At 36.1% G+C, this 21,771-nt stretch overlaps 5 protein-coding genes across 5 annotated transcripts; all 5 read right to left on the bottom strand.

The window, feature by feature from the left end:
- Window positions 1–493: 493 nt before the first annotated feature.
- Window positions 494–3,615, bottom strand: LOC140817716 (polyprenal reductase 2-like). Its single transcript, XM_073177455.1, has 7 exons — window positions 3,502–3,615; window positions 2,379–2,629; window positions 1,794–2,143; window positions 1,275–1,509; window positions 995–1,093; window positions 814–885; window positions 494–720 (listed from the first exon to the last, which is right to left on the bottom strand). Exons 1-7 carry the CDS (start codon window positions 3,551–3,553, stop codon window positions 616–618), a joined length of 1,164 nt encoding a protein of 387 aa, XP_073033556.1. The 5' UTR covers window positions 3,554–3,615; the 3' UTR covers window positions 494–615.
- LOC140817715 (amidophosphoribosyltransferase, chloroplastic-like) lies at window positions 3,292–6,844 on the bottom strand. Its single transcript, XM_073177454.1, has 2 exons — window positions 4,192–6,844; window positions 3,292–3,638 (listed from the first exon to the last, which is right to left on the bottom strand). Exon 1 carries the CDS (start codon window positions 6,692–6,694, stop codon window positions 4,958–4,960), a length of 1,737 nt encoding a protein of 578 aa, XP_073033555.1. The 5' UTR covers window positions 6,695–6,844; the 3' UTR covers window positions 3,292–3,638; window positions 4,192–4,957.
- Window positions 6,845–8,755: 1,911 nt separating this feature from the next.
- LOC140818537 (peptidyl-prolyl cis-trans isomerase Pin1-like) lies at window positions 8,756–10,370 on the bottom strand. Its single transcript, XM_073178529.1, has 2 exons — window positions 10,051–10,370; window positions 8,756–9,200 (listed from the first exon to the last, which is right to left on the bottom strand). The coding sequence occupies exons 1-2, from the start codon at window positions 10,283–10,285 to the stop codon at window positions 9,076–9,078; spliced, it is 360 nt and encodes a 119-aa protein (XP_073034630.1). The 5' UTR covers window positions 10,286–10,370; the 3' UTR covers window positions 8,756–9,075.
- A 4,771-nt stretch (window positions 10,371–15,141) lies between these two features.
- On the bottom strand, window positions 15,142–15,742 carry LOC140818174 (auxin-responsive protein SAUR50-like). The gene has a single exon (XM_073178062.1). It carries the CDS (start codon window positions 15,630–15,632, stop codon window positions 15,309–15,311), a length of 324 nt encoding a protein of 107 aa, XP_073034163.1. The 5' UTR covers window positions 15,633–15,742; the 3' UTR covers window positions 15,142–15,308.
- Window positions 15,743–20,491: 4,749 nt separating this feature from the next.
- LOC140818692 (pentatricopeptide repeat-containing protein At4g33990-like) lies at window positions 20,492–21,409 on the bottom strand. The gene is made up of 2 exons (XM_073178731.1): window positions 21,086–21,409; window positions 20,492–21,025 (listed from the first exon to the last, which is right to left on the bottom strand). Exons 1-2 carry the CDS (start codon window positions 21,407–21,409, stop codon window positions 20,492–20,494), a joined length of 858 nt encoding a protein of 285 aa, XP_073034832.1.
- Window positions 21,410–21,771: the final 362 nt, after the last annotated feature.

Here is a 21,771-nt window from a genome sequence, read left to right as displayed (position 1 = left end):
TCATGTATGTTATACTCCTTTCATTTTACTCTCCTCGTAAATATTATCCAATCGGTGACTTTTTAGACCTGATATTATCAATTCAACACCACCTTACTAGTAAAGAGATCAAGTATTCTTTTAACAAACAGCCTGGTTTAGTCTTCTCATGTTTAGATCTTAATCTTGAGGCAGAAAATGATCAAAATTACGACATGATGGGCCATCAAAACCTATTGTTGCGAAAGGTATAAAATTTGATTCCTTTCAGAGAAAAAAATATTGCGAGTTTGAATCTTTTGATGTGAGAAGCTCTCACAATAGATTCAACCCGGCTAGAGTTCATATTACTTTTGAATCAATGTGATCGGGAAGAGGACTAGATAAAAAATAATAATTAAAATGATTCGCTGATGATCATATATTTGATGGATTAATACTTCAACTAAAAAATAAAGAGTCGCAATTATAAAATCTTCAAGTAATAATTTGCTCAACAGTCGGAAGGCATATATATCAGCGGATACACATTAATCAACATAGCATACGAGAAAATACAATATAGCCAATTCAACAGCACACAAGAAAAACAGAAACGTGTCATACAAACGTACATATACAGTGTGATTGTAAACATCAGTAAATAAAAGGAATGATCGCACGACGGTTTCTAGGATAATTGTCAAATTTATGAAGATACCACTTCTGGGTTTCAGCTGCAACCAAGGCGAGATTTGCCACCTGCAGATTTAAATACCACAAAGCAAAATTTTGAGATCAGATGTGAGCGAAGGGTGCAGTGCATTATTTGTTCAAGGTCCTTGAACCACATACCACAAACCCAAAGAGTAACAATATTGTAACATCAGAAAAACCGCTGGCAATCACAAGTCCACCATATATAACCTATACAAGAAACGGTAAGGAATTATAAGTAGATGGAGCCTCAATAGCAAAATAGTTTTCAGGGAAGGCAATAAGGTTCAGAACTTCATATAGTAGAAGAATGTCATACAATTTCAGCCAGATAATGTGCGGAGGAAGCATATTCAAACCAGTCCCCACAAGGGACCGCATAATCATTAACTTGTTCCTCGTTCTCCCTTAATGACCCCTGGGTTTTTTGAAGGACAGGAAGAAAATTTGGTAAGCTCTCGGCATGTGACTAAACTGGTATTTTGTTCATGTCAGACATAAGAGAAAGCATGTAAAACAAAAGTTAATTTACAGCGGATTTTGTTGCATATCATACAGAATTGATGCAAGTAATAAATAATAGAATTACAGAAACTTACTAATATGGCGTGGCAACGATACTGATGAATCCAACCGAAGAAGAAAACAGCAGCACCAAGCCATGCGTACCATTTAAGCAGCAAGAGAGGATTCACAAGTCCCCAGACATCATATTCTGTGATTTTCATTCTATCCTTCCCTTTGATAACAAACTCGGCACCTAATTTTGTCACAAAGTGGAGAACCTCTGAGGCGTACTTGGAGCAGAGAGACAATGGAGCTGCTGTATAGAAACTTGTCAGAAAAAGAATTAATCAGATGAGGCCGGAATCTGAATAGAGTTGCTAATTTTAATAGAGCAGTAAAGTCCAGTTTTCTGACATAATCCAACAAGAAAGCACCATAATTATGAAAGAAAAGCACTTCTAGAAACTCGTCAAGAATTTGGCTTACTGAACTTGGAATGGAAAAAAGAATTGACCACGTATTAACATACACGTCATTAGTTCTACAAATAAAATTGTGCAAAGACAAATCAAAGACACGAGACTATTTTTTTTTAAAATGTCAATACTTACAATAGTCCTGTCAGATAGCCAAAAATATGCATTCGAGCTGAAGGACTATACTTAAACAAGTATATGGATTCAAAAAGACGCCGCAATACTTGAGCTTCCATCAACAAAAGCAAAAACACAGATCTCCATATCATATACTTGCTTTTCCTCAGAGATGAACTCCCGTCATGAAACCAAAAATCACGAGAAACTCCTGCCAAGTGACTGGCTATACTGGAATATAGCAAAGGCTCAGAAACTCTTGGTGCAGTTCTGTACGCATACATCCACGTGGAAACCAGCAGAATTGTAGTCCATACAACCGCCAATATGTAAAAATGACAAAAGTACTTCTGAGGAACCGTGAATTTCTGAAATGACAAAAATGAGGGCAAAGATTATATTTTTGCAATCATGCATCCAGAAAACATGTTCATCTCTTCAGTGTTAACAGAAAAAAAATATAGCAGTGAAAGACAAGATATCCCATTATACAACCATCACGACCAACAAAAAGCAAAAGAAAAAAAAAAAGAAAATCAGTTCACCATGGATCAAATTCATGGAAACAGAAACAAAATCAACCAAACCCAAAACTATTCTCACTTGGGAAGAAGATTTCATAATCTTTCCACGCTTAGCTAGCCCTAGAACAAAACTGTGGAAAGCACTCAGTTTGGAAGAAGGTATGGACGCGATTAAAATGGGAAGAATCCCAGCAATCCACGCAGCGCGCAGCAGAGAAGCGAGAATCATCGTATGAACGTATAATTGAAAAAAAAAAAATAGGAATTTAGGGCATACGCATTGGATATCGGATGGATTATTGATTGACTTCGATTGCGTGGAGTGAGGTTCTGGAATTTGCATAGAAAACCATTAATGGAGGAGTGTTTGGGACTTTTGAAATTCTATAAAAGCGGGCAAATGCATCTGCCGTAAAAGCGTTTCTCAATTAATACCACTTTCTCTGAGCAAAAAAATTATTTTGTTTTTATCACAAAGTTATAAATTTTGTGAGACTGGTAACTCTACTGATATTTACAATAAAAGTAATATTTTTAGCATAAAAAATAATACTTTTTCATGGATGACCTAAATAAGATATCCGTATCACAAATACGATCCCTGAGACCCTCTCATACAAGATTTTATCTATAAGAGATGTCGATATGTAATACAAAGTTGTCTTTTTTTTTTTTTTACTTTTTTAAAAAAAATTAGAATATCACATTTTTAATCTTCTCAAGAGGATGTCAGTCTATAATAAATATTTATTTTTTTTTACTTTTAAAAAAAATCGAATATCACTTTTTTAATCTTTTGAATAGATTTTTGGTATTAAAAACCCAAAAAAGCATTATTTTTGAAAATAAAAAATCTACAAACGACATTCAAATAAATATTTATCCACTCAAATATACTCATTATTTATAGACTTCAAGTTGTATTCAACCCAAAATTATTACTTCTATAGCTAATTACTTTGATAAATTGCAATTAACGTCGAGACTACACGTCCGAGATATTAAGCTTTAAATAGATAAAATTTGATATAAAATATCTCTACTCTCTCCCCTGTTCGTGTTCAATGCAAAGAAGAAGAAAACAAAGCTTATGTACATTTTGCATAGAATAAAACTTTTCCCCTGCATCGGTACAGAGATATAGCAAGAGAAAGATATTGCTACATAGAAGAATGTCTACTTCTCTAGCTATACAGTTCTACCTCGGGACAATGGCAGCATTTCTAATAGCCAAATACCATTGCACATAATCATTTGGAAGCGATCATATCAGCTTGAACACTTAAGTATTGGTGTAGCTTAGCGTGGTTCTTGGAAGAGTTTCAAAACTCACATGTCCCTAAGGGTGTTCATCGGTCGGTTCGGTTCAATTTTTGATTTTTTATTTCGGTTTTTTCGGTTTTCGATTTTAGAAATATATAATCCGAATCTGAACCATTTTTCTTCGGTTCGGTTCGGTATTCTACCAAAACGGTTCGATTATTTCGGTTTTGGTATAATTATTTAAATTAATAATATAAATTTATTGTAAAATATAATATGTTAACTTTTTATATGTTTTCTTAGTAAAATATTTAAATAGAAGGTCTAAATTAATTAAACAAACAACAATCAACTAAAAATTATTCAAAATGATTTTTCATTCACTAAATATCATATCAAAATATATAATATAAATAAAAATATAAAAAAGATATTAATTTAATGAAATTTCTGTTTTTTCGATTTTATCGATTTTGACATATATAATCCAAAACCGAACCAAATAAACTTCGGTTTTAACATTTATATCCGAATTACAAAATTCGACTTTCGGTTCGGTGTTCGGTTTTTTCGATTTGGATTTTCGATTTTTTCGATTTTATCCGAAGTTTGACCACCCCTACATGTACCAGTGCCTCTCCAATGCAAGAACACACATCCAAACTTTCATGACGGGAACATGAATTTAAAAAAAAATTAAAGAGGCTAGAAGTAAACTGGAATTCACTTCCCAATAGAACACCAATATTCATGCACAATGCATGCCACCGGAAATAGGTTTCTTTATCCTTAACAAACAGAGAACACCAATACTCATTAAAAAAATGATTTTATTGCAGGTAAATACCTAAAATGTAATTGTCAGTTTCTTATGAGCATTAATTCAAGAAGATTAAGAATGTAATCATAACACTGACTGATAATTATAGTTGATAAAATTCATGTTGCCATACAGAACATTAGTCATATGAACTATCAACTTCAAGAGAATGACGACGACGTCTGTAGTCCAATTATTTTATCCGCAAAATAATAATATAAGACATAGACCAAGCAGGGTTGTGCAATGGTCAATTTGGATTGGTTTTGGTCTTGTTTTTCGATTTTTCGAATGCCTATTCCAAAAACAAAACTATTTTGTGTTGGGTTGGTTTTTTTGTATTGAACACGAACAGGGGAGAGATGTATGTTTCTTCTGGATTGCTATTCGTGACGAAACAGTTGAATCCATTCCAAGAAATTACCTTGGTACCAAATATGGGCTAATCTTGAAGGAAAGAAGACAGCCACACTTGAATAAAGCAGAACACACCCAAAACTCTGCCATTCACTGCATAGCTACGAACTTTGCGCTGTTTCTATAACAAGCAAAGCAACCTAGAGTTGACTGCAGAACTACGAAGAGCATTGAACCTCCTGTTTCCAAGTCAGTTTTTTAAACTCCTTTGGGCTGCTGTTCCCTGGAATCCAACCCCCTTCAATGGACTCCATACTACCACTCAACCCATCATCGAGAAAATCACCAACCCTTTTCACCTTTCCTGTTGGCTCGACAGGGTATTTCCCTGAAAAGCAAGCGTAGCAGAAGTTTGGAGAATCGTCTCCCAACAGCCTTGTCAAGCTATCAATTGGTAGAAATGCAAGTGAATCAGAGCCAATATACTCCCTTATCTCCTCCATGCTCATCCTATTTGATATCAACTCCTCCGCACTAGGAGTATCGACTCCATAGTAACAAGAACCTATGATAGGGGGACTTGCAATCCTCATGTGAACCTCTTTTGCCCCGGCCCCCTTAAGCAACCGAACTATTTTCGAAGATGTGGTTCCTCTTACAATTGAATCATCCACCACCACCACACGCTTCCCCTCCAACACGGCTCTCACCGGCGAAAGTTTCAATTTTACACCAAAATCTCGGATCTTTTGTGAGGGTTCTATGAATGTCCTCCCCACATAATGAGATCTAATCAAGCCTTGTTGAAACGGTACCCCTGCTTTCCCTGCGTAACCAAGTGCTGCCACAACCCCCGAGTCCGGCACAGCAATCACCACATCACAATCCACAGGTGCTACTGTAGCCAAGATTTCACCAAACGCACGCCTTGATTCATACACAGACCTCCCAAAAACTACAGAATTCGGAAGTGCAAAGTAGATATGCTCAAAAATGCAAGATTTCGGTTCCTGATGAGGCATCAAACAAAGGGAACTCACCCCTTCTTTATCCACAACAAGGACTTCACCGGGTAAAACCTCTCTTTCATATGTCGCCTCGATCAAATCCAATGCACAAGTCTCTGATGCAAAAACCACAGCCCCATTGCTCCTTCGACCCATAACCAACGGCCTAAACCCAAAGGGATCACGAACTGCAACGAGCTTATCCTCGGTCAGGAAAACCATAGAATATGCTCCTTCAAGCCTCTCACAGGCCTCAACAATCCTCAAGAAAAAGGGCCTGGCCTTCGAAGTGGCAATCAAATGAAGAACAACCTCAGTATCCGAACTGGTGTTGAAAATCGATCCGTTGTCCTCCAGCTCCGCCCTCAAAGCCTGGTAATTAACCAAATTTCCATTGTGGGCAACCCCAACAGAGCCGAATCGGTAACCTGCAACAAAAGGCTGCACATTTTTAAGCATGGAGGAACCAGCCGTAGAGTATCTTACATGACCTATGGCGATATCTCCCGGTAACTGAGCTAATTTGGACTCGTTAAAAACCTCGGACACCAGCCCAACTCCTGTAACCGACTGGAGCACGCCATCGTGCAACGCAACGATCCCTGCACCCTCCTGACCACGATGCTGGAGCGCATGGAGAGCTAAGTAGCTCAGACGAGCGGCCTCTGGGTCACCGTAGATTCCCACCACCCCGCACTCCTCTCTAGGTTTATCGTCATCATCGTTCGGAAAAAAATTATTCGAATCTGTATTCGGTAGGTTTTTGAACCCGGAGACAATATCTGAGATTGGGTTTTTGGAGGAGGTCATATAGAGTGGTTTCCCGAGGGTTTTGGGGAACATGGATGGGAAGAACCTAGACTGCGGAGGGGGGGACGAGAGACGGAAGGCCGATGAAGCAGAGGATGATGAGGCCGTGGAAGCGGCAATCTTGGTGGCGGCGGCCATCGGGGTCTAGAGGAGATGAGCTGAACCACGAATAGTCGAATTATAGGTTTTGGTGACCAAAATAAGTCAAGGTAAAATTTGATTGGTCTGTGATGAAACAGCGGAGCGGATCAACGGAACACGATTGTGGAATACGAAACAAAACAAAATTTAGGAATCTGATATTTGTGAATATAATATTTATAAAAAAAAAATTTAGGAATCTGATATTTGTGAATATAATATTTATAAAAAAAATTGGAAAATGAAGGAGATGCTATTTTTCCTACTCAGCCGACAACAAATACACCCCCCTTATCTAAAGTACTTTCGGCTTGCGCACAAATATTGACTTTCAAGCAAAGGGAATTAATACCGGGTTGACAAGTTAAAGCGATGTGTATACCTAAGGGTGGGTATGATACGGTATATCGTACCAAACTACGATATCGTATATCGTACCGAAAGTATCGGTATGAAATTTTTTCGTACCGATACCGAAAATTCGGTATACTGCATGTGCGGTATGAAAAAAAGCTCATATCGGTACCGTACCGACACCGAAAATTTTGTCGGTATACCGAAAAAATGTCGGTATACCGAAAATATTTTCGGTATACCGAACTTAAATTTTAAAAAAAATAATAATAAAAAATTATTTTTACCTAAATATCGAAAAAAAAAATATTTCATACGGATACCGAAAATTTCGGTACGGTGAAATTTTCAGTATACTGATTTTTTCGGTAAGTTCGGTATTTTTTTCGGCACGATTTTTCGATATTTCGATATTTCGATATTTTTTCCCACTCCTATGTATACCGACTTTTCCGCAAGAGATAAAGATGAAGCGTACATAGAATAAAATCGGATCTGAAAAGTGAAAACTGGATCTTTCTAACCTTTGTTTGCATTCAAAGAATTCTCTTTATAATTTTTATCTTTTTATGTTGCCAGAATTTATACTTCAAGTTTTTTTTTCCGATGACATATTAATGTATATAATCACACAAAAGACCAAATTAGCATGTAGATAAACATACAACCAACAATGGAATTTTCCCTTCAAAATTATGTGGTCAAAAAAACTTATATGTCATGGAACAATCAATTTCAAGTGATTTGCATATACTTGAAGACATGCTTGATTATGTCCCAAAAGGTACTTTCACAGTACCAAATCATATATGATAGAAATTAAGCAATGGTCGGATAACTAGGTTAGACTTTATGACATTCCACGATTCCACCACTTGTGTATAACTGTAAATTGTAGAGATTAGTACAATTAAGCAGCGTTTGGTTGGGCGGATTATGTGTGATAGATTATTTTATCAATACCTAATCCTGCGTTTGGTACGATTTTTATTTAACCAGCTCAATCCTTCAATCCTTCCTATGAGTGATTAGGTGGTATTACGTGTTATAAAATAATACTTCCTTCCTCCGTAGAATTATTAATCCCTCCTCTATCCCTACTTTCTTTCCAATTTTACCATTATTCCTTCACCGCTATTGAACCACCTCAGCTGCCGGACCACCGCCGCCGGACATACGCCGGACCGCACCACACAGCCTTCGACGGACCTTCGTCGGAACGCCATTGCCGCCGTCGGACCGCCTACTCACCGTCGTCGTCGGACTGACACCGTCGCCGCCACGTCAGCTGCCGGATCCGTCGCCAGACCACCGCCGGACTGCAAGACCGCCGCCGCCGGAGTAGAAAAAGAAAAAAAAAGACAATTTTGTCCTTTCATCAAAAATTTCAAAATTATCTTACACTTAAAAATCTTAACAAACATACTACCATATATTACATATCTACGACAATCATTTTCTTTAGGCAAAAACTTGTGTGAGACGGTCTCACGGGTCGTATTTGTGAGACAGATCTCTTATTTGGGTCACCCATGAAAAAATATTACTTTTTATGCTAAGAGTATTACTTTTTATTGTGAATATGAGTAGGGTTGACCCGTCTCACGAATTATGCTCATAAAACCATGCTTGCTCTTTGTGACAAATAATCTTATCACCCACACCATTGTTACTACCCGGCCATTCAAAATCTGCGACCAAATATAAGGATCAAAGGGTAATTCACAATCATTCGAGTCAAGTCATATTCTCTAATTCACAAAAATATGATAGTAAATCCAAGTTCAGAAAGCAAGACTAGAGAGAAGGAATTATTGCAGTAATGAATCACATTCATGAGATGACAGTAAATCCAACTTCAGATAGCACAATTAGAGAGAAGGAAATTTATTGCTCTAATGAATCACATTCATGAGAAGAGATGCATGACGGGAGCCGCGAGAATAACATGGTCTTAATCGGCATTTTGCAAGTTTGCAACTATAGTAATTATAATTCCTTCTCCACATTGTAGTGCACCAACATCAACCTGTTCTCTTTATAATGTGAACACCGCTATCGGTATCAACAATGTCACTTATCTCTCCAATCTTCAGAGTAAATGTGGCATCTTCAAATGGCTTCTGCATCTGGCCACGACCAAAATAACCTGAGAAAATTGGTATAATGAGGTTCTATTGCTGCAACTATAGTACGTTGCGAAAAATAAGCCATCAAATAATATAATAGTAGAGTAAAAAGTAATCCAAGCTGTCCATCATCAGTATCAGATTCTCAAGGGTGGAAAATGTTTAGATCCCAACTCTTCTCCACAAAAAATTCTGGAGTGTACATAAGTATAGAAGGTCTTTACCTAAAAGAGCTAAATTTTGGGTTTGTACTGTTATCTTGATTTTATGGCAACCACTGCCAAATCAATTTTATGCAAGCTGATAATGCTACCAGAGCTAATGCAAAGTCTTATCATTTGTACCACTAAATAGAGAAATTTCCCACGGTGAAGAGGCTCAGATTCTCACCATTCTACTCACTTGCTAAAAATCAGAAATTTCTCAAACAATGTGAAGTAGACAGAATTAATAACTCTTGTAAGATGGCAAAATAATTTCACTGCCAACACTTCTAGAAATCCGTCCTCCAGCTTGAGGGATCTATTTCATGAATGGTATAGTGTCTTTGCCTATAACCGAAGTCAAATCAAATAGACATAATAATCTCCACTGGATAATTTAAATCAAAACTCAGAAGTTTTCAATGATTAAGTGAGTGGAAATCAGCAAGTTTGAAATAATCATCAAAATTCTTGGTTCGTTTCTGTCCACAACTATAGCAAATTGGCGATACCGCGTTTAAATAATCAGAGGCAGATTCTTTATCCTCAAAGACAAATGTAATCGCAAATTACAAAACAAATGGAGCAAAAACCCTCGAATCTCTAAGAAAATCAAGATTTGAACATTCCATTTCATTGAAAAAACAGCGAGGGTTTAAAGTTTCACCAAGATCACCACCGCGCTTGGCTGAGCTACAATCTGATAATCGAGAAGCAACATCTTCGAATCTCGACTTTCCAACAAGGATATCATCGCGGATGGACGTGATCTGCGCAACGGCAGCGTCTCTGGTGGTGGCGGAGATGCGGCTGCCGTCGGGGTCCTTCCAGGAGGCCTTTCTCCGCGAGCCCTCGTGCTTAATAAGTATGTGAGACGCCTTCACCTGCCCGGACGACGCCATTTCTTCCGATCACAGCAAGAAGAAAAATCAGGATCCCAGAGAGTGATGGAAGGAGATTTATCTGGCGAAATATGGTTGACAAATGACATGGCTGGCTGCTTTATTGAAGAGTAGGGGAAGAAACCGACGTCGTTTCAAGGACTCTAAAGAGTGTCAGATTACAATTAGATGCTTCCTCTCAAATAGAATCTTGCTCCTTTTGGGTAACGGTACTTATTTTTATAAACAAAACAAATTTACTTAATTTAATTTTATTGAACATTTTAGGTTTGAGGAAACATTTAAAAAATAAGAATTTGAAACAATTTCATATTGTAATTGATAATGACTCAAACACTATTCATCAGTGTGGATTAATGGGTTGACTTGTATCGTCTAAAAGAATTCGGGGATGCTATTTGGAAAAAATTCTTCTGTGAGGTAAAATAAGGAGCATGCCAAGAAAACAATTTGAAATTTCATGCTATATCTTTCAAAAACGACATATCCTACCTTTCTTTCTTCCCCGCGATGAGTTCTTGTTGTCCACCCCGAATTAGGAGGATATGACGACAACTGAAGCTGGAAAAAAAACTGATCGAGTGCAGGAATGAGGAAACTGGGATTTGATTGCTGCTATTTTGTTTAGTTATAGTTAGTTAACTAATACAGACATGACTGTCTTCTGACGTATGGACTATGGGGATGAAGTGTGAATGAACATTTTCTCGAGAATGTGAGTTACAAGCTTTTGTTTCAGCATTGCGAAGAAAGTGAGTACAAATTTGATGTGCCGTTGTTTGTTCAGACAGTCTTGTCTGGTACTCAGCGTCTTTAGCGCTGCGGTTTCTTTTTGTATCTGGCTGTGGTGTTTGAAATGGCTGCAGCTGATCGTGTTTGTTTTGATCATCCCTTGTCCCTTTAAATCCCAATAGTTGTATAGAGTGAGCAAGTGCCTGAATTTTAGGAAGTTTTAAAGTTCAAATGATTGATTGCATAGGATTGACTGCTTTCCATGATGCTCATATAGTGAAAGAAGCATAGTGCTCCGACGTGCTATCATTTGTTGGGTATAGATGTTGCTTGGATTTTGTTTCCTAATGGATTTGACGGGTTTTGCGTTTATACAGATTTACATAGCCTAACTTAGCATCAGCGGAGGAATTTTGAGCCGAAGTTGAAATCACCACCTCTTAATCTTTTCTAATCCTGTAGTTTGTTGAATAATAAAACCGTGAAAATGTCTGACCCTCCTCAATATGAAATGTCACTGAGTTTGATTCTTCAAAGAAAATGAGCAGATGGTTCGTTTACCACTCATTGTTCTCTTGGTTGACAAGTGATGGATGATTTTTCAATGTACTTGCTGAATGTTCGATTGTAGTATTTCATCCTCAGTTGTTGTGTCCTCTGTCTTTTTATGCTTGCAGACGTCTCAGTTGTTGTGTCCTCTGTCTTTTTATGCTTGCAGACGTCTCAGTTGTTGTGTCCTCTGTCTTTTTATGCTTGCAGACGTGCCCGGACAATCATTTACTATATGTCATGATTAAGGTTTCATTCCTTTCAAATGCTTGATGTATTGTTTGTTTTTCAAGCCGTATCAACTCGATTCTTTTGTTAATTTACGTAGTTTTGGGAGTTTGGATGCATTTGGACAGTTGTTTTGTGCATGATATGGTGAACTTGTATGGCGATCGAATGTCATGATAAGGACCGAAAAGATCGAATCATTACCAGTTTTTATTTTTTCCAGGCAAAGACCAAATCTCACGAGACAGCCGAAGCAAAGGGACATCACTGAAGGAAGCACGTTTTGTGTTTCTGGTCTGATGAATATAGCTCCATTAGGTTATTACACATTTATTTTGTTCGTTAAGACAGCAAAGCAAAACAAGAAATTTTTGTTTGGGAGAGGGGAAAAAACGAACAACCAGAGTTTGACTCTCGCGCATAAATCAGTTGATCAAACATATGATTAGAAGTTGAAAATGGAGTTTAAGGAATTTGATCAAAAAACAATGTCAGCCCTTGGTTCCAAACGTTTTCAGAAGTGGGCTAAAACCATATGCTTCTTCAATAGCATACAATCTTCCAAAAAAAATTTAAATCCAATTTTTTTAAAAAAAAAAAGACAAACAAACATAAACTTGGTTCCTTTCACATTTCACATGATAACAGTACCTTTTTCTTTTTCTAAAAAAATCATAGTTCACACTTTTTTTAAAGAAAAATGTCAGTGTACTAGGCATAGTTATTAAAATGTGCGCCTGGGTTATTCAGCACTTGAAACAAACCCACGTCTCTACCTAGGCGTGATGCAGTCGAGAGGTGCAAAACATTTGCTTTAAAGAAGTGAGGTGATCTTTTTTGTAGTTAAATAAAAATAAACTCAAGTTCAACCAATTTTGAATCTCAATTAACAAAGCTCATGGCTATTTACTGATTAAAAAAACATCATTATCATTTATTCATGCAAGACTTTTTTATCGGAAAATTCGGAAGTTCTCTATGCAAACTTTTGTTGTAATATTCCCCTGTATTGTCACTCATTTTATTGAATATGATTATCTACAATATTCCAACTACCTAGAATATCATCATTATAAACCGAATGATTTTTTTGAGTCAAGTGAAAAAAAAAAAAAACTAAAACAGAAATAACAAGAAGATATATTTGAAGAAAGGCAAACCAAACGAAGTTTTTTTCTTAATATACTATAAAATTATGAATTATTAGTGAATTTTAGATGATTAAAATTATTTATGGTTATGATTTACACTACATTATTTAGTAATGAATTTTTATGTATATTATATGTAGGAGCACTACCCTCATGATATAATCAAGGGTTCAAATTTAGCCACACATACATAGGGTCCACTAATTTTTTTAAAATCATTTGTATGTGTGAATCTTGTACATTCAAACTATGTGAAGACAGTACACCATATATAACATCGAACGAACCCTCAAACGACAGCTAGGGTCGTTGCTTTTTTTTTATTTATTTATGTAATTTAACGTGTGGGTCGGGAGTGTACAAAAATCAAATGATTTAAAAGCTGCAATCATTTGAATGACGTTGAGTCAATGAAACGAAAACAAGTATATTGAATGTCGTGTCTCTAGCTAGCTAATAATAGTACCAAATTGTACTGCATGACATTTTGAGAAGATAGTCCCCCTGCCTTGGGCTTGTGGTTCGTCCAATAGATTTATTGAACAATCAATTTAATAATTATATTAAATTATAGAATGAAATTAATGTACATATTTTATGGTATCACATTTCAATAATAGTATATAAAATATGAAATAATTAAAATATTATAAAGTTAGAAATATGTATGAGCCCAACTAAAAATGATATTTTTAGTGAAAAATAATAATTTGAACATAAAAGTGAGAAATTTTATCCGATGATGATATTAACGTTTTTAGCATACACATAATATGGAAATACCATACGAATATTAAGACGTACATGCAGCTAATACATCATTTGGCTCTTGAGTTGAAATTATGAATAATGTATAATATACTGACGATAAATGAATATATTTATAGTATAACTTTATAATAATATGTTTAACTTTAATTTTTTGTGAAACTTAAGTTTAATGTCTCATCATTCGCACAAACATCGAATTTCTCGACCCTTTGACTTAATGTTACTGTTAGTTATGCAAAGTGTGGCATTTGATTTATCAAAAGAAGACATCAATCTTTTTTTACTATATTTCGAAAATGACAGGTTTTTTTTCCTCACTATCCGTCGAAATTATTGAATGAGCCGTGCAATTTATTTAAATGAAAGGACCAAATTTTGTTTCTCGTTTCGACTTTACGCAAAAGCAAAAGCTAGCAAATGAGACAAGCATATTTCCTGCATTTCATTTTTGAGTTTGGTCCCTTTTAAATCAATATAATGCGTGTATAAACACACACACACACACACACACACACACACACACATATATATATATATATATATATATATATATATATAATATTACCTCACAAATTTTTATCTGTGAAACGAGTCAACCCTACCGATATTTACAATAAAAAATAATACTCTTAGCATAAAAAGTAATAATTTTTCATGGATGACCAAAATAAGAAATATGTCTCACAAAATTCGACCTGTGAGACCGTTTCACACAAGTTTTTGTTAATATAACATGGAGAAATCATTGTCCATGTGAAAGAGACGGAGTTATTAAAAGAAAAATATATATTATATTGGAGTTTTCTCCTCGTAAAATATGATCAAATTTATGTGGAACAAGAAAAAAAAAATGGATAATTTATATTTGTTTCAATTCAAAGAGTAGGAATGGTGGGTCGTGAACAGTGATTCGATTGACGATTCTTGGTTCAGTTCTCAAATCGGCAGAAAAAGTACGTTTCATTGAAACACGAGGATCCCACTTAAACTAATGGTTTAAGAGACGAGGAGGCCAATGACCGTGGAGTACGTACAAATTCAAATACACACACAGATGTCTAGAAAAAAACATGAATATATAAAATTTACTATTTCTGGTCAGTTAACTGACATTGCGTTGCGTAGAAAAACTCGCAAATCGTTTGAATACAACGTTAGAATAATGCTATAATATTATCTCTCAATGTATCCCATACCATCTTGTCCATGCAATGGATGACTTGATTAAGAAATTATCAAGTGGTAATATTTGGTTTCAATTCGAGTCCTTTTCCCAAATTTCGTTACGTTACATGTTTGACTATATTCAAGAAATTAACGATTTAATAGAACCCAGTTAAATTTATACAAATCCAACCACCCATAAAATACTAATAATTCATGAGCTATGGGTTGATTAATTTTTTTGGAAAAATGAAACCAAGAAAAAAGAAGAAAATGGAACCAAGAAAGATGTTAAAAAAGAGAGATGAAAAATCAGCACAAATTTGCTGCCAGCTTCATCTTTGTCGTCCGTCTCTGCCCATATTCCGATCCTTCCAGATTCAAGAACTAGAACACCAAAATATGCAATATTCTTCCACGTTCTTAATTCATCGGAGCATGGAAGAAGTCAGTGATCTGAAAACGACTTCTTCGCAAGGGATACTGAGTCCCATCTCGTGATCGAATCCAAACTCTTCTTCCGCCTGTCTCAGCAACACCTGGAACTCGGGATGAGTCAACAGAGAGATGGGCACGATGTATCTGCTCCGGTTTCGTCCCACGTACAGCGCGAAATGACCTTTGGGTACGTCCACCGGCAACCCATCTTCTGTGTCGTACCCATTTTTCTTGCCCAAGCTGGAGCATCTCTTCAAGATTTGCCTCAGTGCTGTTGCCTGGGAGACCTTGGCTACAGGTTTCTTGATCGCCATTTTCTATGCTCTTTTTTTTAAAAAAAAAAAGATTTGAGAATAAAGAGTTTGGATATGAAGGTTCTTGGGTTATGATTTTGGGTGGGTGTGGTTCGGAAAGGATAGAATTGTGAAGGTATTTATCAACAAAAGTTGGAGCTAGGGGGTGGGTGGGTTGGTGGGCCGGTGGGGTGGGGCTTAGTGTGTATATTTTTCTTTGTAATTTTTAAATTTGTAGATTAGAATCAGGTATGGGAAATTCTGAAATTTTTAATGAAAGTAATGGAATTTCTCGTTATTCACACCAACATGTATTGGTCACATGTACAAACATTGAGATCCGGTTTTTAGCCTATATATATCATGTGCAAGTATTGGCTCAGTTATATCTATCTATTAGATTAGATAGATTTTGAATATAGATTAAATTGCTCATCCATTAGATGAGTAACACCTCATCGATGCTCACATAAATATATACGATAGATATGCAGCATATCAAAATCACAAATCCATTAGATGAGTAACAACTCATCAATGCTCACATAAATATATACGATAGATATGCCGCATATCAAAATCACACGGGAGAGAATGGACATTGCACGGGTTTTTGGGGTTGTGTGTAAGCATTGAGAACAAAAGCGGGGCCCAAACCAATCTGGTACGGTCTTCTATGTTGCCGTTAGTAATGACAAATATGTACCCTCTATTCTTTTCCCCCATTCCAATGTTATTTATTCCAAATGGAACCACTCACATGCATGGATGGTTTGGGGACAAATAATTTAGTGTTTATTTTCATTTTAGAATAATTTAGTGTTTATTTTTCATTAATTTAGACAAATGGAACCACTCATCAATCATTTAGTGTTTATTTTCGTTTTAGAATAATTTATTTTAACTAATAAACTTCAAACAATACTAATTATATTATAAACTAAAATTTAAAGATAATTTAGTTTTGATGCACAATTTCCTACAAATCAGTAGTTTTGTTATCAACGAAATTTTAATAGAAAGTTTTGGAGAGCGTGTACGAGTTGATAGGTTAGACGATCATTTGATCAATGATTAAAAGGTCAATTTTTCACGATGACACACAATTTATTAAGTATTTATTTATGACGGCATAATTTTGTTTTATATGTTTACTAAGTTTTTACAAAATTCACTAAGTATTTATTTATGACGGCATAATTTTGTGTGAATGATCAACATATCCTTGTATCAATATGTTTTTGACTCAAGTTTTTTAATAATTGGAGTTAAAAAAATAAGATCATCCTTACTTTTCAATTTATCATCTTATGTTACTAATCAAATGATATAAGTGTATCTTACTTATCTAATGACAATTCTTTTCCCTAGAGATGACAACAGATCCGGGTTGGGGCGGGTTGGCCAAACCGGAACCCGCCTCACTTTCCTTTAGACCGCCCCGCGAATCCGGCAAGTCCAATCAGGATTGTAAATTGATCAACATGACTGGGAAAAAGGGAAAAAAACAATAATTTTGAAAGAGATATAATTTATAAATTTATTGTCAATGGTCTATCTACATAAACACGCTTTAATGACATTTTAGAGGACATGGCTTTCCTAATGTTTTGTCTCCGCCGAATACTTTACTTGTAGCGCATGCTTTCTCTCTTGGTTGTCTTTCTTCCACACTTTTCTTCTAATTTACTGCACACTTCCGCCCACCGTGTATATTCTCATTTTCTTATGCTTTCTAAGGGAATATTTTTAAATTGTTTTATGACTCGAGGATCAGAGTATTTACGTTGAGCAATCCTCGAAATCCCTGACGTTTTTTCGAGACATATGTGATAACCCACAATTTGCTGTCTTCATGCTACTTGGACCCGTTTATGAGCCCATTGAGTAATCTAGACAATTACTTTTCTTGGCTTCATCGAGTAGCAATGACATTGATTATGATATGTGAATTCTGAAAAATATTATAGATTAATTAAAAAGTATTTTATACATTCAACATAATATTGTTCAAAAACTAGTTTATCAACCGCTACATAGGTAGATGCATATTCAAAAACTCGTGTTAGCAAGGTAAACTATGAAATTTTTATAAAAAGTTAAGGGATGTGAGCGCCTATTTAATTTTCATGGAGTGAAACATACACTTTCGATATTTCATAAGGGGTTTTGGCGCAAAAAACTCAAAAATATTTAACACTCCCTTCGTTCAAAATTATTAGAAAAATAAAGCTTATTTTTCTATTCGATTCATTCAGAAAATTCACATTTTCCAAAACTTTGTTAATATTTGGGATAATCGAAAATAAATGAATTCTATATAAATGATTGAGATGGGAAGAGTATATTTTAGATAAAATGTTGTTGATAAGGCCGTACTTACTACATTCTTGAAATTTTCATAAATCATGGGGCAATTGTCCGGGCTCTTTTAAATTTATCTACAACGGATATTCCACAACACAATTATCCATCAATCAGAAATCTATTTTCCAGTAGATTGAGACTATTCAATCCGTATGGCACATGAATCCCATGTTACTCTGCCTTTAGTAAGGCCCCTATCATATACCATTCCCATAATTCAAGTCCAAAAATCACAAATAATTTTTATGACATCGTCTCATGTATAAATTTTATGAGACAGATCTCATATATTACTTGACTCATGAAAAATTATTATTTTTTATGTCAAAAATATTACTTTTAACACAATGTAACACTTTTGATCAAGATTCGCAAAGTAAGATGAGACGATCTCAAAATTCTATATTTGTAAGATGAGTCGACCTAATTCATACCTAAAGCGAAAAATGACGCTTTTGTGTGTAAACGGAAGAATGTGAAAAGTCACTTGCTATGTAATGATCCAGATTCCTCGTGTGACGACTTAACTATACATAGGGCGAGTATTTGATTAGTTACCACCCAACCGGAAGTTTTTTTCGCGCAAGAATCAAGATGAAACCCAAGCTTTTCCCGATACGTTCGACATGAACGAAAGTGGAAGGATGTAAACTATGGCAGATCAGAATCGGAAATTTAAGATAAAAAAAATTAGCGACAATGATCGCCGGTGTGAAGGGGCAGAAAACAAAGGTCAATTGAGATGAAAATCATGAAACGTGGTTCGAATCAAGGAAGAATATAACATGCTCCACTTCCGACAAGGGTGTGATTTACGAGAATGATTATTCAAGAAAGTTGGGCCTACGTACAGCTCAAATGTAACAAAGTCTTGGTGCACAAAAAGCCTTGATCCCCAACCATATTTTGACAACAATTAATGCTACTCTACATATATCACACCATCTCAAAACAAGGGAATGCGCAGGAATTCAATCAAAGGAACCACGTAAAATTATACGAAAGAACTCGACATATTTAGAGATATGGATTTCTCAAACCTGGAATGCTGCAATAAATCAAATAACTGCCAGCTACGAATGAGGAAAAATGAGAAGATCTTTCACCGAAGACATATGTATGAACCAGTAGAAAAAAGGAACTAACCCGCTATCTTGAGATACAATATAATTCAAGGATTTAAAACAGTTCAACTTCTGGATATATTAACTCCAACAAAACTAAAGGAAAATTTTCTTCTCGGTTTCGACATATTCAAAACCTCTAAGCTTGAATAGCATCCATGTAGACATGCCCATATGAGTTGCTGATTAGGTTCCTTTAATTGAAAAGTATCACGTAACCTCAGTACAATAGCACGAGATCACGTCCCACCAGTTCCGACCGGTAGACCTACACTTAGAGGTATTTCAAATCATAGTACCCGAACTATTAGAAATAATTATTAACGTATATATTGAACTACTGTCAGCCAGCTTCTTAGGCAATCGACCTTTGGGGAAAGAATATTAACACTGGCTGGAATCAGTGGGTCACAAGCTCAAAACTCCGGGTGCATACAACCAATGTACATGTTTACAAATTGAAGAATAATAAATCAAGAATATATATTTCACAGTATGCTGCTTACATGTGATGGGGGCGTGGTAAAGTATAAATTCATTCTCAGTGATCCGGACTCTGGAGTTTTGGGACAACAATGATACTTGCGGAAATTTTTTGCCATTGCATTTCCTAATGAACCTAGTCCGGTGTTTAATATGGAACTACATGAAGGATACATGCATTGGATCCTCAGAATAATAAGTTTTGTTGATTAAACATAAGCGTTTGCACACCTTCAACTTATGATCCAAACAAATTGAATCGAACCAAATCCTAGCATATTGTTCGTATTCGAACTTGAGCTCAAATTTTTATAGCCGACTGAAACTCAATTATTGAACTCTATTGAGCAAAAGCTCAACTAGCTCGAGTTTATTAGTCTGTTTTGAAAGTGGCTCGTGAATTATGCAAAAATAATTTGAGCTTGAATTCAACATGAAAATACCAAATACCTTCTAACATATGCCAATTCGATTGGAATTCAATGCATTCGAATACAGATCCAGTGATACCCATAAAATCAATTAATATTCAATTTGCTAGTAGGAAAAAGACATTGAGACGTAGAACATCACACTATTGCCTGCTCATTTACCGAGTTTCAAAATAATCTAACCTCCCAACTCGCCTTTCAATGTCAACTTAGAACTCAAATCCTAGAGTTTCAAGCAACTTGGCAAGTCAAACTGATATGATTAAGATGTACTCATGTAGCAAACTGTTGAGTGGTCTTCATTAATGTAGATTTATGAAGGGGACTGGTTTTAAACCAAAATCTAACCAATTCTATTCAATGTCCATCATCGGCTCTCTCAACTTGACATCATCGCTACACATACCATTCCCAGTATGTGCACTCAAAAGTAGAAAATAAAAAATCATAGCAGCCAGCCAATGTCACTTGTACATCAAGTCACTACATCTATCAAACTCCATCCAATATCTTTCTTCAATCCTCTTCTTTTCATCAACTCCCTCGGTTGTTCAATCCCATCCCACATCCCATTCTTAGCATACATATTGGACAGTATAACATAAATTCCAACGTTGCTAGGCTCCAAGTCCAGGGCTCTTTGAGCAGCCACCTTTCCCAATTTGACATTTCCACGCTCGTTGCAAGCACTAAGTAATGCCCCCCACAAGGAAACAGTGAAGTTCTCATATCCAGTATTTGATACAACATCTACTAATTTACATGCCTTCTCCAGCTCGCCAGCCCTACAAAGCAAGTCCACGAGACAACTGTAATGCTTCTGACTAGCACTTAACCCATAGATTAGAGTCATTGACTCAAAGAACTTTATCCCAAGGTCCACTTGGCCAGTGTGGCCACAAGCAGAGATAACTGACAAAAATGCCACTCCATCAGGTTTAATCCCCGGATTCAGCATGCTATTGAACAGCTTAATGACTTCTCCATAATTTCCATTTTTCCCACACTCCTAACATTGAAGTCCACAAAATAACATCCCTGGCATCTCCTCCCCTTCTCTATATCCCACCATATCAAACACTTTTTTTGCACTCTCCACGAGTCCACATTTACCATACATTTCAATCAACAGGCACTGCAGAAACACATCAGCTCCAAATTCAATAACTTTTCGAATAACCGTCCCACGAATCTGCTTACCCAATTCAACATCATACAGCCCCGTACATGACCGCAAGGCTGTAGAAAATGTAAAATTATCGGCTTCCAGACCCAACAGTTGCATTCCCCCGACCAGCTTAACCCCTTGATCCCACATTTTCCACCCACCATAACCCGACAAAAGCGTATTAACACATACAGCATTCTTGATCGGAATTTCATCAAACACCATAGCCGCATCATTAATACATGACATCCTCATGTAAAAACTACCAAAGCGCTACCCACAAATACACTAGCCAACAAACCCGACTTCTGTACGACTGTACAGAAATTGATTTCAAAGCGAAGCACAAAGCGTAAGAATCAACAAACACACCGTTACTATGCATGAAAGAAAAAGAGTTGAATTTGCGAAAAATGAGATATCATCGAATTAAAGGGCAATGGGTTATTGGGATGGAGACATTTCAAGAAAATGGCTACCGTTTTAAGACCGTTTCTGTAAATGGGCATGGAATCTTCGAATAGCTCTCAGATTCTTGGTTAGGGAACAGTGGTGTAAAAATTGAGTTATGGAGTGAAAATTCCATG

This window comes from Primulina eburnea, chromosome 17, assembly GCF_022965805.1.
Source record: "Primulina eburnea isolate SZY01 chromosome 17, ASM2296580v1, whole genome shotgun sequence".
NCBI lineage: Eukaryota > Viridiplantae > Streptophyta > Magnoliopsida > Lamiales > Gesneriaceae > Primulina > Primulina eburnea.
The sequence above is the reverse complement of the archived record's forward strand: the minus strand, read 5'-3'. Positions and strand labels throughout refer to the sequence as shown.

What these genes read in the sequence shown, in the direction of transcription:
- LOC140817716 (XM_073177455.1), bottom strand. Translation starts at nt 3,553, where the DNA reads ATGATTATGTGCAATGGTATTTGGCTATTAGAAATGCTGCCATTGTCC. An exon ending in CACATTATCTGGCTGAAATT is followed by an intron (nt 886 to 994) that starts GTATGACATTCT and finishes TTTCTTGTATAG; the next exon opens with GTTATATATGGTGGACTTGT. An exon ending in TGTTACTCTTTGGGTTTGTG is followed by an intron (nt 721 to 813) that starts GTATGTGGTTCA and finishes TTAAATCTGCAG; the next exon opens with GTGGCAAATCTCGCCTTGGT.
- LOC140817715 (XM_073177454.1), bottom strand. Translation starts at nt 6,694, where the DNA reads ATGGCCGCCGCCACCAAGATTGCCGCTTCCACGGCCTCATCATCCTCT.
- LOC140818537 (XM_073178529.1), bottom strand. Translation starts at nt 10,285, where the DNA reads ATGGCGTCGTCCGGGCAGGTGAAGGCGTCTCACATACTTATTAAGCAC. An exon ending in CAAGCGCGGTGGTGATCTTG is followed by an intron (nt 9,201 to 10,050) that starts GTGAAACTTTAA and finishes CAATTTTCTCAG; the next exon opens with GTTATTTTGGTCGTGGCCAG.
- LOC140818174 (XM_073178062.1), bottom strand. Translation starts at nt 15,632, where the DNA reads ATGGCGATCAAGAAACCTGTAGCCAAGGTCTCCCAGGCAACAGCACTG.
- LOC140818692 (XM_073178731.1), bottom strand. Translation starts at nt 21,409, where the DNA reads ATGGTGTTTGATGAAATTCCGATCAAGAATGCTGTATGTGTTAATACG. An exon ending in CAAAAAAAGTGTTTGATATG is followed by an intron (nt 21,026 to 21,085) that starts GTGGGATATAGA and finishes CTTCAATGTTAG; the next exon opens with GAGTGTGGGAAAAATGGAAA.